Source organism: Colobus angolensis, unplaced genomic scaffold (genome assembly GCF_000951035.1).
Source record: "Colobus angolensis palliatus isolate OR3802 unplaced genomic scaffold, Cang.pa_1.0 Scaffold119, whole genome shotgun sequence".
Classification (NCBI taxonomy): Eukaryota; Metazoa; Chordata; class Mammalia; order Primates; family Cercopithecidae; genus Colobus; species Colobus angolensis.
The window spans coordinates 4,230,724-4,245,845 of NW_012113030.1; the positions used below are offsets into that span (position 1 = coordinate 4,230,724).

General features: G+C 38.0%; 1 protein-coding gene across 4 annotated transcripts in view; it reads right to left on the reverse strand.

The window, feature by feature from the left end:
- Window positions 1-9,058: 9,058 nt before the first annotated feature.
- SEC23A (Sec23 homolog A (S. cerevisiae)) overlaps window positions 9,059-15,122 on the reverse strand; it is a 73,618-nt gene continuing 67,554 nt past the window's right edge. For all 4 annotated transcript variants that reach the window (XM_011926218.1, XM_011926234.1, XM_011926226.1 and 1 more), the window contains one exon: window positions 9,059-10,465. In XM_011926218.1, coding sequence (XP_011781608.1) covers window positions 10,376-10,465 — 90 coding nt within the window. In that variant the 3' untranslated portion in view covers window positions 9,059-10,375. The remainder of the gene's footprint in view (window positions 10,466-15,122) is intronic.

The window sequence follows — 15,122 nt, forward strand, 5'->3', positions numbered from 1 at the left end:
CGGAGTTATGTCTATGGCTTAGAGTGACCTTTAAGTCTATTAGATAAAAGTGACCCAAAATCAGTCTGCTAGAGTCTTTACCAAGTAGTTTGGGAGACTGGAAACTATACACATTGAGTAAGTTTAAAGGGACAGTTGGAGACAAAAATACAATAGTTTTCAGAATTTTAGCCCATGATCCCTGCTCCTCCAATGCACTATTTAAAAGAGTATGGAGTGAGTTACAGGTAACTCCATTACTTATTGATATTAAGGTCTTCTGGCCTCAGAAACCTATACATTCGTAATCTGATTGGATATTGTTAGAAAGACACCTAAATCGGGTGAACTTTATCCATCCTGAGTGGACAGATAAGGTAACATAGTTCATCTTCTGGAATCTGTCCCAATGTGGCACCCATCTCACTTATTATTTGTTTTCTCAATATTTAATCCCTATTCTTTGCAACACAGATCAAAAAGTAAATCCTCATGGTAACTGTGATCTTTGTTTCATAAGTAAGTTTCAGTCATCTCAAATAATGGAAAGTTATTATACCAAACGAACATATTTGGGAGTAAGGGTGAAAGGATTCCAAAAATGGCCATGTTTCAAGATGCAGGGCAGTCTAGAAACTATCACCCAGCAGAGTTAATGAACCTTCATCCTAATGTTCCACCATCAGTACACCTCTTCCATCCCTTGTCTGTTCTTAGTCATTTTTTCTCTCATTATAGAATGGCTGCTGCTATCTGAGTCTTTCAACTTTTCAAGGAGGAGAGTATAATTAGTCTAGGTAATTATCATTATTCTTACTAAGGAAACTTTTTCCTATCAAGTCATTTCATAGGTTCAGCAACCAGTCTATGGATTAGGTGCCCTTAGGAAACTTGATCCCACTCCTTTCCTTAAGGAAGAGATGGAGGCTGGCTCCTCAGTCCAGCAGAGAGATGCAAGCAGGAAGATGTGGACATGCTGACTGACATGACTAGTATACTAGTGTTAAGGATTAGGGTTTTCTACTCTGTACAGACAACTTTAGACTTTATTGATCAACAGATCTTATCTGCTATGGGAACAGATCCAAATTTAACATATAGCGTAGCTACATTATTATTAAGCACACTTTGTGATCATGTCCTTCTTAATAAATAAAAGTAAGCTCTGAAACATGTTTAAACATGTTTCTATTTGACAATCACAGCTTCAATGATCTATTTAATCATAAGAAATCCCCAAATCACTCCATAGAGCTATTATTTTGTGGAAAGTCTTGCAGAAAGGTGAGGATTTTCAACCCGGTTATCTATCCTTCAACAGATACAGGCAGATTCTTAAGTGTTACAGATAGCTAATGATATCGACTTAAAACGAAAAGGTGCAGATGGGGAAGCAGATGTAGCTGTCACCATATATATAGGCTGAGTACGCACAGCAGGTGCACTGAATGTTCTTGCCAAAGAACCTGCAATAATAAAACATTAGCTCCCTGAAACCGTGCTGGACTTTAGACTCCAAATGGAAAATAATCATTAGAGTCATTTACAACAAGCCATGTCATAAGTGTGTATGGTACTCAATAAGTAAATATAATTCAAAAGGCCCAATGTAAATATACAATAAGATAAGAAGAGTCACCACACAACAAACACAAAAATAGAAATCTGTTGGTCCAAAGTCTGCTCAGAGGCTCTCGCATTTACTTCTCTAACTCCAGGCAGAGTGATGTCTATCTACACCATAATAGTTATCTAATCAATTAACAAACATACCTCATTAAGAACATTGCATAACATGCCTTGGCAATGTATTTTATGGTCCTAAAAAGTGGGAGACATCATCCTTAAAATAATTAAATACTTTTTTTTTTTTTTTTTTTGAGACGGAGTCTCACTCTGTCGCCCAGGCTAGAGTGCAGTGGTGCGATCTTGGCTCACTGCAACCTCCACCTTCTGGGTTCAAGCAATTCTCCTGCCTCAGCCTCCTGAGGAGCTGGGATTACAGGCATGCACCACCAGGCCCAGCTAATTTTTGTACTTTTAGTAGAGACAGGGTTTCACCACATTGGCCAGACTGGTCTCAAACTCCTGACCTCAAACGATCCAACTGCCTCGGCCTCCCAAAGTGCTAGGATTACATTTGGGAGTAAACTGAGCCACCATGCCTGGCTGAAAGACAATTATTAATCAAGCCATTTCACAATTTATTACTCAGAATCTTGTTTTCTCAACATTCCTATTAAAATAGAGAACCTAACTCTGGGTTTTCATCAAAATCCTGAATTCAATGATAACATTCTCTTCAGTTACATGATATTGTACTACCATTAATATTTCAGCAACCTGATGGCCTTTTTAATAGAAATACTTCCTTGCTGAAAAAGATATACTTGATAAATCAGTAGGCTTAATGTTCTCATTAAAAATAGAATTTTAGAATTAAAACATTGCAGGAGGCCATACAGGATGGCATAATCTGTGCTCGACAGAGAAGGATTGTGTCTGACTCTGTGCTCCCTAACTACCTTATTAGTATTTAGTAAATAATTAAAGAAGAGCAATTTCATCTATTCTCATAACTTCAACTATTATTCTATGCTTCTGGCTCCCAAAACTGAGTCTCCTGGGTCCAAAATGCACATTTCCAACTGACTGCTGGACTTCTTCCTATGGGAGTCCCAAAACATAATGCTGCTCTTGGCTGACATTGCCATTTAAACTGTGACCTGCCACAGCAGCAGCACTGCTATCACCTGAGAGCTTGTTAGAATGCAAAACCTCAGACCTACTGGATGGAAATCTGCATTTTATCATTATTCCATGAGGATTCACGTTCAAGTTTGAGAAGCACTGCTCTATGATTCTTTCATCTCTTCTTTACAAATGTTTTCTAACATGCAGAATACTTAACCTATTAGCATCTCACAAGGATTTGATAAAGATTAATTTTAAAACCTCTGCAGATTAAGTTACTTTTAAATTGGCTTGAAGAAAAGGCTCTAAGCCACTAAATAAAGTGAAATGTGATCCTTCCTTATTGGAGGTTCTTTATTCAGTATACTTATCACTTCAAAGGGACATCTTTACTACTACTCATAAGTAATCTCCAGATTTGCTATTCTTAGAAAAAGTTCTAATTTCTACAAAAATTGTTGATTTTGTCGATTTTCCTAATTTGCGAAAACAAACAGTGCAGTCCCCAGAACAGGTTAAATGTATACACAGGATCATTCTGTAGATGCTTCACCCTGTACCCTATGAAGGCAGTTGAACAAGATCTCGACCAGAAAAGAAAACAGCAGCTTCCCCAGCACAGCAGGCCACACTTTCCACAGGAAACAGACTCATAACACCAAGCTCTACAATGTACTATTATCCACTTAAATACATGGTTATTGCAGTTGGAAAATATACAGTTCTGTGGTGAGTGTGTCCACGATGTCCTGCTTGAGAGCATTCTTCTAATCGGCAAACATCTGCTACGTAACTGTCTACCCACTTTCTTTTAATGACAGTATCAAAGACTGCCAGATGGCCTTTTAGGTGAAAGTTCATAGCCCCTCAGATTGTGTTATCATGTAAAATGGAGTTAAGTATTGCCTCATAAAATTCTGGTCAAAGTTTACTTTGGTATGTCATATACAAATCCTTCCTAACTCAGCAACATTCTTTTCTCTAAAGGTGTAAGTCACTCATAGCATTCAGCAACTTACAGCTGTTGTTTGACTTGTCACTGAAAGTATTTTACAGAGATCAGGTGACCAACAGTGATATTGTGGAGGGATTCTTGAATGAATTGGGTAAAGAAATAGGACCTAATGATTTCAATTGACCCTTTTAACTCCAAAAGTCCAGTTTCCCAAACTGCATTCACGAGTGGTGAATGTATGATTGTTACATCAAGTCTCAGTTGAAATTCATTAGAGGAAAAGTAGATGAATCTTGTAAATAACTAAGCAATTATGCTTCTTAATTGGCCTGGGCAAAAAACTTTGAATAATTTTTAAGACTTTCATTTAAAAAAAAACACGTGTATTTTACGCTTATCAGAAGAATTGATATTCAATTTTCTCCTTAGCTTTAGAAATGGATTAATACTTTCAAACTATCACTTTTTTGCTTTTATGAAAGTCTCCATTGATTCGCTTTGTTCATCTCATTAAACATTGTATTCTACACGGAACTTAATTCAGAGAACCCCCAATTATACAATGTGGCCTGAACATACACGGATACTCTTACATTTAGAAGGTAAATTAGAAACAATTTTTGAATAATTTCCCCTCTCTTAGAGTTGCAGTTTGTGTCTTGAATACCTATGGCACTACATTTTTTTGAACTGTTGTTTAAAACTAAAGGATTAACCAAAAAAAACACAAATCATTCCATCAGTGGTGCAATTTAAGTTTTTCCTGCTGTGAAGTTTTAGATAAGATTAATCGAAGACCAAAATATTTGCAAACAGTACAAATCAGGCCTGAACAATGTAGAGTAAAAACTGAGCTTTAAAATTGCTCCTTGAAAATTAGTACGCAGAAAATGTAGAAAAAGGTAGGCAATAACAAAATGTAAGAAAATAGACACACAGAAAAAAAAGAAACCAAGTCTCAAAGAAAAGCAACTGAAGATGCTGGTCAGTGTAATCCATAGGTAGGGAAGAAAAAAAAAATTAAATATATTTAGTAATGTAACTTCACTGTTCCATACCTTAATATTATTCTGTTCACTGGAAAATAATACATTAAGCCTAGAACAGCAGTTGTTTCAATAGATAAACAAAGAGGAAGAATGAACAGAAGAAAGGAGACTTAATTTCATAAACTACTAAAAAGCAAACAAGAAAAATAGAAACATCTGTAGAATAACTTGACAAAATCCTCAAGATGAACGCAAGTCAAGCATATATACAAAAAGTATATACGCATGTATAGTGGATACATGGGAAATGAAAATAAAAATGTAAAGACGGATGTTAGAAAGGAAATAATCCGGCTGGGCGAGGTGTCTCATGCCTGTAATCCTAGCACTTTGGAAGGCTAAGGCAGAAGGATTGCTTGAGGCCAAGAGGTCAAAACCAACCTGGCCAACATAGTGAAACCTCATCTCTATTTTTTTAAATTTTATAAAAGATAAAGGAAATAATCCTAATTTGTCTGCAGTTTGAAAATAACTGAAAAAAATACCATGTTCATTTAAAATAAAAGCAAGTGCATAAGCCTTGGAATTTAATTTGTAACAGCCAGTAGAGAATGCATTTGCTGGGCCGGGCACGGTGGCTCAAGCCTGTAATCCCAGCACTTTGGGAGGCCGAGACGGGCGGATCACGAGGTCAGGAGATCGAGACCATCCTGGCTAACACGGTGAAACCCCGTCTCTACTAAAAAAAATACAAAAAACTAGCCGGGCGAGGTGGCGGGCGCCTATAGTCCCAGCTACTCGGGAGGCTGAGGCAGGAGAATGGCGTAAATCCGGGAGGCGGAGCTTGCAGTGAGCTGAGATCCGGCCACTGCACTCCAGCCCGGGTGACAGAGCAAGACTCCGTGAATGCATTTGCTTTTGACACTAAATAGATACCAAATACAACACCTAAATTTCATGCTTGGGTACAGCTAGAATCCCTCTCCAATACACCTTTTCAGTTGTGTTTTTTATACCGTTTTTCTAGCAGAGAACTGGGGTATAATCTGATATATAGTATACAATGTTACAAGGCCAAAGTGTTTGGATTTTATTGGGAGGGCAAAAGGAAATGACTGAATCAGACTTATATTCAGAAATAGCACTATTGTTGCAGTGTGGAATGTGAATTGAAAAGAGGAATAGAGACAAGGAGATTGGAGAAAGTAGGCTAGTTAGGAGGCTATTTCACCAAGCCAGGTGAGATATAATGAAGGCAGAATAACAGTAGGATAGAGAACTGGAAATAGATTACGGAAATACTAGAGAGGTTGAATTTTTACAATGTGGTTACCAAAGATGTTGAGAAGAGTAAGAATTGAAAATGATTCTTTGGTTTCTGGCCTGAGCTGGACAACTAAGTACACTCATTAGATGCAGTCTCTGAGTCTGGGGATATGAGAGGGAAGTCTATCAAGTGGGGAACTAAACAGAGAAATGTCAGCTCAGTTTCGAAATCTGCCAATAAAAGAATAAATTTATCCTGTTACATCTGTGTACATAGATGATGTCTAAGATCATTTTTAGAGATTATGCCAATAGAAGTAGTAGATTCAAAAATGAATTCCAAAATAGTTCTGGGTAATATACCAAAGCTACTCAGTGCTGCTATTTAGCAAATATTCTTTATCCATCCTACTGTATTAGTCTGTTTTCACACTGCTATAAAGAACTACCTGAGACTGTATAATTTATGGAGAAGAGGTTTAATTGACTCACAGTTCCACAGGTTTAACAGGAAGCATGACTGGGAAGCCTCAGGAAACTTAGTCATGGCAGAAGGCAAAGGGGAAGCAAGCACGTCTTACCACGACAGAGCAGGAGAGCAAGCGAGCAAAGGGGGAAGTGCCACACACTTTTAAACGATCAGATCTCACGAGAACCAACTATTATGAAAACAGCAAGGGGAAAATCTGCCCCCATGATCCAGTCACCTCCCATCAGGCCCCTCCTCCAATTTGACATGAGATTTGGGCAGGGACACAAACCCAAACCGTATCATCCACGTTCTTTAAGAGTGCTGTGGTCTAAGCGTTTGGGTTCCCTCAAAGCTCCTATGTTGAAACCTAATCTCCAATATGACATTTAAGAGGTGGTGAAATGGGAAAATTTCCCTTAACCCCCTGGCAGGGTGTACGATGAGGGTGTGGCTCGCTTCTTCAGTTCCCCAATGCTCAAACCTCTAGGGGGAGCATGCAGAAAGGCAGGTGTGGGGCTCCCACCCCACAGCAGTGTTTAGGGGTGAATGTTCACAGCTGAAGCCCCACTGGGCGTGTGTTACAGTACGCTCTTTCATTTAGGCGTCTGTAGGCAGCTTGTGTCAGGTCAATTGAACCACCTGCCTTATCGCAAGGACAGAGGGCTTTCTGTATCCCAGGGTTTCTTGCCTTAGTATACCCGGAGAATCAGATCCCACGTGGGCTTGAAGAATGAGTGCAAGGTTTTATTGAGTGAAAGTTCTCAGCAGATGGATGGGGAGCCAGAAGGGAGATGGAGTGGGAAGGTGGTTTTCCCCTGGAGTCAGCAGCCCGGGGGCTCCTTCGGAGCCCCAGCCCAACTCCGTGTCCTTCCACTGGTTGGCCTGCGGGTGTCTACTGGAGTCTCCAGTTGTGCTCTTCTGCCGACCTGCACCTCTCGACGTCCTGCTGTTTTTGTGTTCTTCCGCCAATGTGTTCCTCCTGATGTCCAGTTGCTTGTGTGTGCCCGCTAGGGTCTCCAGGTTGTTAAAAGCACAGGATGGGGGCATGGTGGGCCAGGGTGATCTTGGGAAGTGCAACATTTGGGCAGGAAAACAGAAATGCCTGTCTTCACCCAGGTCTGTGGGCACAGGCCTGGAGGTGAAGCCCTAGCCAAGGACCACGTCCTTCCCTTCCTAGCACTTCTCTGCCTCCCTCCCAGATCAGTGGGGCCTTTAGGAAGTGATTAGAGAATGAGGGGTACACCCTCATGAATGGAATTAGTGCTTTTACAAAAGGTGCCTGTGGAAGCTTGTTCATCTCCCTTCCTTCCACCATGTGAGGACACATAGAAGGTGACATCTAGAAAGCAGAGAGCCATCACCAGACACCAACTCTACTTGATTGTGGACTTCCCAGCCTCCAAAACTGTGAGAAATAAAAACTTCCATTGCTTGTAAAATACCTAGTCTAAGGTATTTTGTTCTAGCAGCCCAAATGAACTAAGACAGGGCTAAACATTCAACAGTCTATGTAAGTAGATAATTTAGAAATAGATAAATTATACACAAAAATGATCCCAGGTGATTGCTTTTAAATGGTAAGCTAAAAGGGTATGATGATATATCTGTTCATCCTTATCCCTAAATTCAGCTGTAATTGATTTAGAAGTAGAGGACAGTTTAGGGCTAAGTACCAAGACAAGAAACAATGGCACAACACCATTCTTTTTTTTTTTTTTTTTTTTTCGAGACGGAGTCTTGCTCTGTCCCCTGGGCTGGAGTGCAGTGGCCGGATCTCAGCTCACTGCAAGCTCCGCCCCCCGGGTTTACGCCATTCTCCGGCCTCAGCCTCCGGAGTAGCTGGGACTACAGGCGCCCGCCACCTCGCCCGGCTCGTTTTTTGTTTTTAGTAGAGACGGGGTTTCACCGTGTTAGCCAGGATGGTCTCGATCTCCTGACCTCGTGATCCGCCCGTCTCGGCCTCCCAAAGTGCTGGGATTACAGGCTTGAGCCACCGCGCCCGGCCAAACAACACCATTCTTAAAGGATATAAAACTTAAGAGAACAGGCAAATTAAACAGGTGTCATCATTACAATGTCTTTCCTCAATTCAAAATATGTGAACTTGGCTGGGTGCAGTGCCTCACACCTGTAATCCTAGCACTTTGGGAGGCCAAGGCAGGTGGATCGCCTGAGGTCAGGAGTTCAAGACCAGCCTGGCCAATATGGTGAAACCCCATCTCTACTGAAAATACAAAACTTAGCCGGACGTGGTGGCAGGCGCCTATAATCCCAGTTACTCGGGAAGCTGAGGCAGGAAAATAGCTTAAACCCAGAAGGTGGAGGTTGCAGTAAGCCGAGACTGTGCCACTGCACTCCAGCCTGGGCAACAGAGCAAGACTCTGTCTCGAACAACAAAAAAAAAAACTACATGAACTTCTATCTCCCTTTTTAAAAACACACTAGCCTTATGACAAAAATGAGTAACTATTGGGAGTGATAAAAAATACTCTAAGATTGATTGTGGTGATGTGATTACATAACTTCATGAAAATATTCAAAATTATTGAATTGTATACTTTAAGGAGGTGAAGTGTATGATGTGTGAATTATATCTTAAAATTGTTATTTTTTAAAGGAGTAGCTTTTAAATCTAATGATTTTAAATACTCTAATTTCACATTAGGCTTCTCAGGTTTTACTAGATTTCAAAATAGCCAGAAAAACAGTGAAAAGTATATTTTATTGGCATTTAGGCCTAGCACAGTTCAATTCAAATAAAATATAACAATGCAATTTATTTAAGCTAATTGAATACAACATATAAACAATTTTTTCTTAAGTTTCTGTTTTACCATCATATGATTGTGTTCATGCAAGTACAATCATTAAAACTATCCTCCTAAGCATATATCATAGCACCACCTTTTATTTGCAGTACTTGATATGTAAATTTCATTGTCAAAACATATCTGGCTTTATCAATGTAAACATATGTGCTACAAGTAAACTTTAAAGGTAAAAGTGAATACCAATGAATAAATCAAAATAGAACTGAGCATCACATGATATAATTAAGCAAACATTATATAATACTGTTATCAATAAGAACCACAACTTAAGACACAAAAAGGAAGCAAAAACAAAAAGTAATGTGTAAACTGCCAAAGTAGTGTTAAAATACTGAAGGATATAATATAAAATTTACCTCAGAAAAACAAGGGAAAAACAACAAAACTATGCTGTGAAAACTAAATTTGGTTTAGTAGTTACAACAGTCATTTTACTGCAAAGGCTTACTAAAATGCACTCCAACAAAACTATTTATTTTCTATCTCCCTTTTTAAAAAAAACTGTTGTGTTTAGTCACATAGGTTGGATATTTTGTGGAAATTTCACATTTATTGTCAGCTGCGGGACTGTTACCCAAAAAAAACTTTCATCTCTAAACTATCTTTCCAAATAACCAAAAACATTATCATCATGAAAATTACCATTATAAAATCAAATAATTCCTAAACAAATCATAAAAATAAATCTGCCTTACCCTAGTAAGTACAGAAAAAGTGTACACATAAGTGTTGAAAATTACAGAAAAATATTCAATGAATAAGCAAAAATGTTCACATTTATCATTACTAATGTTTTTTAGCTTTCTGGCTAAAATTAACAAACAAGTTTTTAAAAGGTGAGCAAGGAAATTCAGTGCCACTTTGGGTCTGTCTGCATTATACAAATAAATTACATCTGTAGTACAAGGCAGACTCTATTTTTATTAAACATAATTAAGTTATAAAGACTTCAAATTTCTAGAACCAGTTATAACACTGTGGTAAGCAAAATAAATTTGTTCTTATTGCTCTCATTATAATTCCAGCTTAATCTACAAATGTGAATATTTTCCCTATGTTGTCTCAAACCATACTAATACAAAAAAATATAGAGCAATATCTGTTGGTTTCCACAGATAAATGGAAAAAGGAAAAAATGAAATTTGAGTATTATTTCATCTTCTTAAGTGTCTTTAACATGTTTAGCACTTCAAGCAGCACTGGACACAGCAAGTTTCTTCAAGTGATCCATAAACACTTGTAAACTAACATCATCTGTAAGAATAGGTGCTCCAGACTCCTAGAGGAAAAAAAGTATTTGTTATGATTAAAACATAGGGTGATACCATGGAATTTATACACAAATGTTTAAAATAGACAAGGAAATCCTTTGAAATAGAACAATGCCTATGCTCCTATTAAATAAAAAGAATCTAACTGGCCTCCGTCCCTGGTTCCTGGGAGGGAGACTCTACATCCTTAGAACTCCCTGATAATAGGAGTGTCTTTATTCATAGGCTGATGGGATCACATATGAGTTTATGCTATGAGATGAGATGAATCAGAATGGCGGCTAGTCACCACAAAGACTAACAATGTAATTAGAGGCTTGGGGCTTTAAAAGAAAAAAGCCTGACCTCCAGACCCTTTCTCCCTGGCATTTTAACAGAAATCCCAGCTGGAAGGAAGCAAACTCATAACATCATTTTAAAAATAAACTATGCTTCTCAACTTTTCAGGTGATTTTAATTGATTTCTGTAGGTTCCGAGTAATTAACAAGAGTTAGGGAAAATTCCTATTATCCATTTTAATAAAAACTGTGTTGACAGAATGATCTTGGTAACCCAATCCATTAACAATGAAATTTTACTTCAGCAAGAGAAGGTATTTCTAGAAGATTTTTTATCTGAATTTTATATTTTTCTTCTTATACTCAAGTTCTTATTAATTATAAATATTCAGAGTCTAAAACAGGGAAATTAAGTAATTTCAGCAAATTAATGGCAAATGTGAGACGAGAACTTACAGCTCCTGTGATTCTAGTCTGGCATAGCCACAAACATGCCATAACCTCTCCTGAATAAAGGGAAATCAATTTTATCATGTTTATTCAAAAGAACTTGAAAGATCTGATAATGAAGGGAGGCAATCCCTTACTGGGATTAAGGGCATAGAGTCTGGAGCCGGAATGCCTAGGCTCAGATTCTGGCTCTGCCACTTCCTACCCATATGACTGAAGAAGTTACTGAAACTATGTCTTAGTTTCCCCACGTGTAAAACAAGGATAATAACAGGACCTGTCTTACGCAGGTTGTTGTAATGATTAAATGAGTTAAATTCTAGAAAGCAAACAGAACAATACCTATAGTATACACAGTAGACATACAACACGTTTTAGCTATTTTTATTGGTCCTTCTGTTGAAAAATCTGCAACAATGAAATACTTTATTCTATATGCATAGCTAACACAGAGAATTACAAGTCTCAAAACTGTAACCTAAACCAATAACAATCTCATGGCTCTTACTTTTTTCTTTCTGTTACTTTGCCTGATTTTTTCATTTTACAATGTTTTCCATCTCAAGTCACGCAATCTCAGAGCCATTTCTCCAAGTCGGGACAAAATACGTGGATTTCCTAATTTACATACCACAGAGCTCCTACTTGAAATTATAAATACCAATGCTCAATTCAATTTTATAAAAATTAGCAGTTAGCTGATCTCAACTTTTCAAATGGACCCTTTTTCTATTCAAAAGATATCCAAGATTAAGCAGAAAGGTACAAGCTTTACATTATTCAGTATACGAAGTACTACAGCAACAGAGGCCTCCAGCACCGTAACAGAAGTGTTGCAGTGGCGCCCTCTTACGGCCGTTCATGGATAATACTTATCATAGGGTCCTTGATTTCTGACCCCCTAAAAATCCTGTGAGCTATTAGAGTCCATTAATTTTTAGTAATGCTTGTTTACTAAGTTATTTCCCTTAAATGCAATCAGCAAATTAACTTAATGATTAAAAATTCAGAATCTGGAGTCAGACAGACCTTGGCTAAAATCTAGACCCTGCCACAGTTTAGCTACATGATCTTGCATAAAATACTTAATATATATGAGTCTCAATTTCCTCTCATGAAATATAGGATTACTAGTATCCACCTTATAAAAGTTAATTAAATGAGAGTACACTAAAAGCATAGTGACTAAAACGTAGTAGATTCAGTTTATTAGATATCATGATTATTAAAATGTTAACGTCATTACTCATAAAAATCTTAAGAAAGACCTGAGCACTCTTATTTATGCCTGTAATGTCCCTACTTCCAGGCAGTAACAATTACACTTCATAGTTTAAAATAGGTTTCCTTTCCCATGTTAAATATAAGAAGTGACTTTTTTTTCCATTGATAACAGTGAAAACTAATAGCTAATATTTACTGAGTATTACTGTCCATTTCAAGCACCTTTATTAAACTCTATAGACAAGGAAGTGAAAACAAAGAGAAGTCAAGTAACCTGCAGAGTCTGCATTTTCCATTACCAGCCTTCCACCCTTCCAAGATTAGTCTCCTTTACTTGTTATATCCTCCCCACCTTTTAGAACTTTTGGACCTTGAATTCAAATTTATTTATCTATATTACAAAAACTCCTTAACTCCTAACCACCTCCATAGATTTCCAATATTCTAATCTCTGCTCTCTCCTGTCCAGATCTATTGTATCCCATATATGCTATGTTTAAGGTGCTATGGAAAATCAAAAATGAAAATGACAGTTATTGCCTCAAGTAATTAATAATCTAACAGGAGCAATGCCATAAGAAATGGAGGGGGGAAAAGGGATGACAGGACAGGGATATTACACAAATTCAATCATGCAATTGTAGGATGGTGCTATGGTTTGAATATCCGTCCCTTCCAAAACTCATTTTGAAAATCCCCAATGTGGCAGTATAAAGGCGGGGCCTTTAAGAGGTGACTGGGTCATAAGGCCCTCATGAAACAATTAAAATCCATTCATGGATTTTCCCAGGCGCGGTGGCTCACACCTGTAATCCCAGCACTCTGGGAGGCCGAAGTGGGTAGATCACGAGGTCGGGAGATCGAGACTATCCTGGCCAACATGGTGAAACCCCGTCTCTACTAAAAATACACAAAAAAATTAGCTGGTATGGTGGTGTGCACCTGTCATCCCAGCTACTCAGGAGGCTGAGGCAGGAGAATCACTTGAACCCAGAAGGCGGAGGTTGCAGTGAGCCAAGATCGCGTCACTGCACTCCAGCCTGGCAACAGAGCAAGACTCCGTCTCAAAAAACAAAACAAATCAAAACAAACAAACGAAAAACATTATGGAAGCATGCTCTAGAAATTTTTAGTAAATAAAATGGGCCCTCACCACTGCTGCAAAAGTCTTTTATTAATCTTCAGTTGATTTTTGTATTCTTTACAACTGTTTTTAATCTTTTCTAGTTTTTTTGGTCCTTAACTCCAGCCTTTTTCACTCCTAAATAATCTCATATTATTAAAAAGAAACAGGCAATTATCCAATGTGAGTTTTCACTCCACCTAAAAACCTTTCTGTCTTCACCCTTCTTACCTTTTGCTTTTGCAGAAATAAGTGTCCTGCCTCCTTACCAATGCTTAACCTCCATATAGTGCTTATGATCATATTCTCTCCTGAAGATCTTAAATATCTGTTCTTTTGTGTCTTTCCTATACTGGCTCTTTATGCTTGGTCTCCAAATAAGTTCTGTGCCCTTACTGTAATAACAATCATCTGCCTATCCTACTGCTTATCCTCAGGTTAAATCTGAAAAGAATCATTCATACTTTCAACCTCCGCTTCTTTGCCACCCACTAATTCCTTATAAATTTGTCTTCTTACTCAACCACCATACTAAAGCCGCTTACAGAAGGCCACAAATAACCTATCCATCAAATCCAAGCACCTTTTCTCACTCTGTATCCCCTTTCAACTGTCTGCGGCATGTCTCTTTGTTACCTCCTTCTTCTTCCTTCTATAGAGTCACCTTTTATGACACACTATTCTTTTCATTCTGCCTCTCTGATAATTCACTAAACACTCCTACCACTTGTACTCCCCTGAAGTTTTTTGTCTCATCTCTCCTTTACCTCTTTACTCTCTCTTTAGACAAGCATTTACTGTGATGACTTCAAGTATCTATCACCTTTCTCCTCCTTGCCCTGACCATCAAACCCAAATTGCCAACAGCCTACTCAACATGGCCATAATCAATATGGTCACCTTATTGTGGCTCAATAAGGCCTTCTAGATAGTACCTCAAACTCAGTGTCTAAACCAAACAATTTCTCTCCACTCTCTCATTTATTGACACATGTTCTCCTGGTCACTCAGGCTCAAAACCCCAAAATACCCTGTTTCCCCTCACCTATTTTTTAAAAATTCAAGACTACATTAAAGATGAGAGAGAAGTACAATAAACACCCACATAGCATGCCTAAATCCTAAATTAACTGTTAACATTTTGCCACGTATGCTTTATGTTTCTACACTATTTTTCCTTTTTTCTTCTTTTTGTTGAATAACTTCTGGAAATTGAAGCCATCATGACATTTTATCCCTAAATACTTCAATATGTATCTCCTAAGATCAAGAAGAATCTCCCACATAACCACACCATTATCACTCTGAAGAAATTTAATAATTCTGTACAAGTTATCCGATATATGATCTATATTCAAATCTCACAAATCATCCCAATTATATTCTTTATAGCTATTCTCTCCCTCTAATCCAGGATCCAATCAGAATTCAGATTTTGTGCATAGTTGCCATGCCCTGGAATAATTACTTTCCTGCAACTTCTAATCAAGTCCTACTGAGTCTACTTTTGAAATATCTCCCAAATCTATTCCTTTCACCATCTTGTCTTTATTCCCTCTCACTTGGATTATTTTCATAAATATACTTTC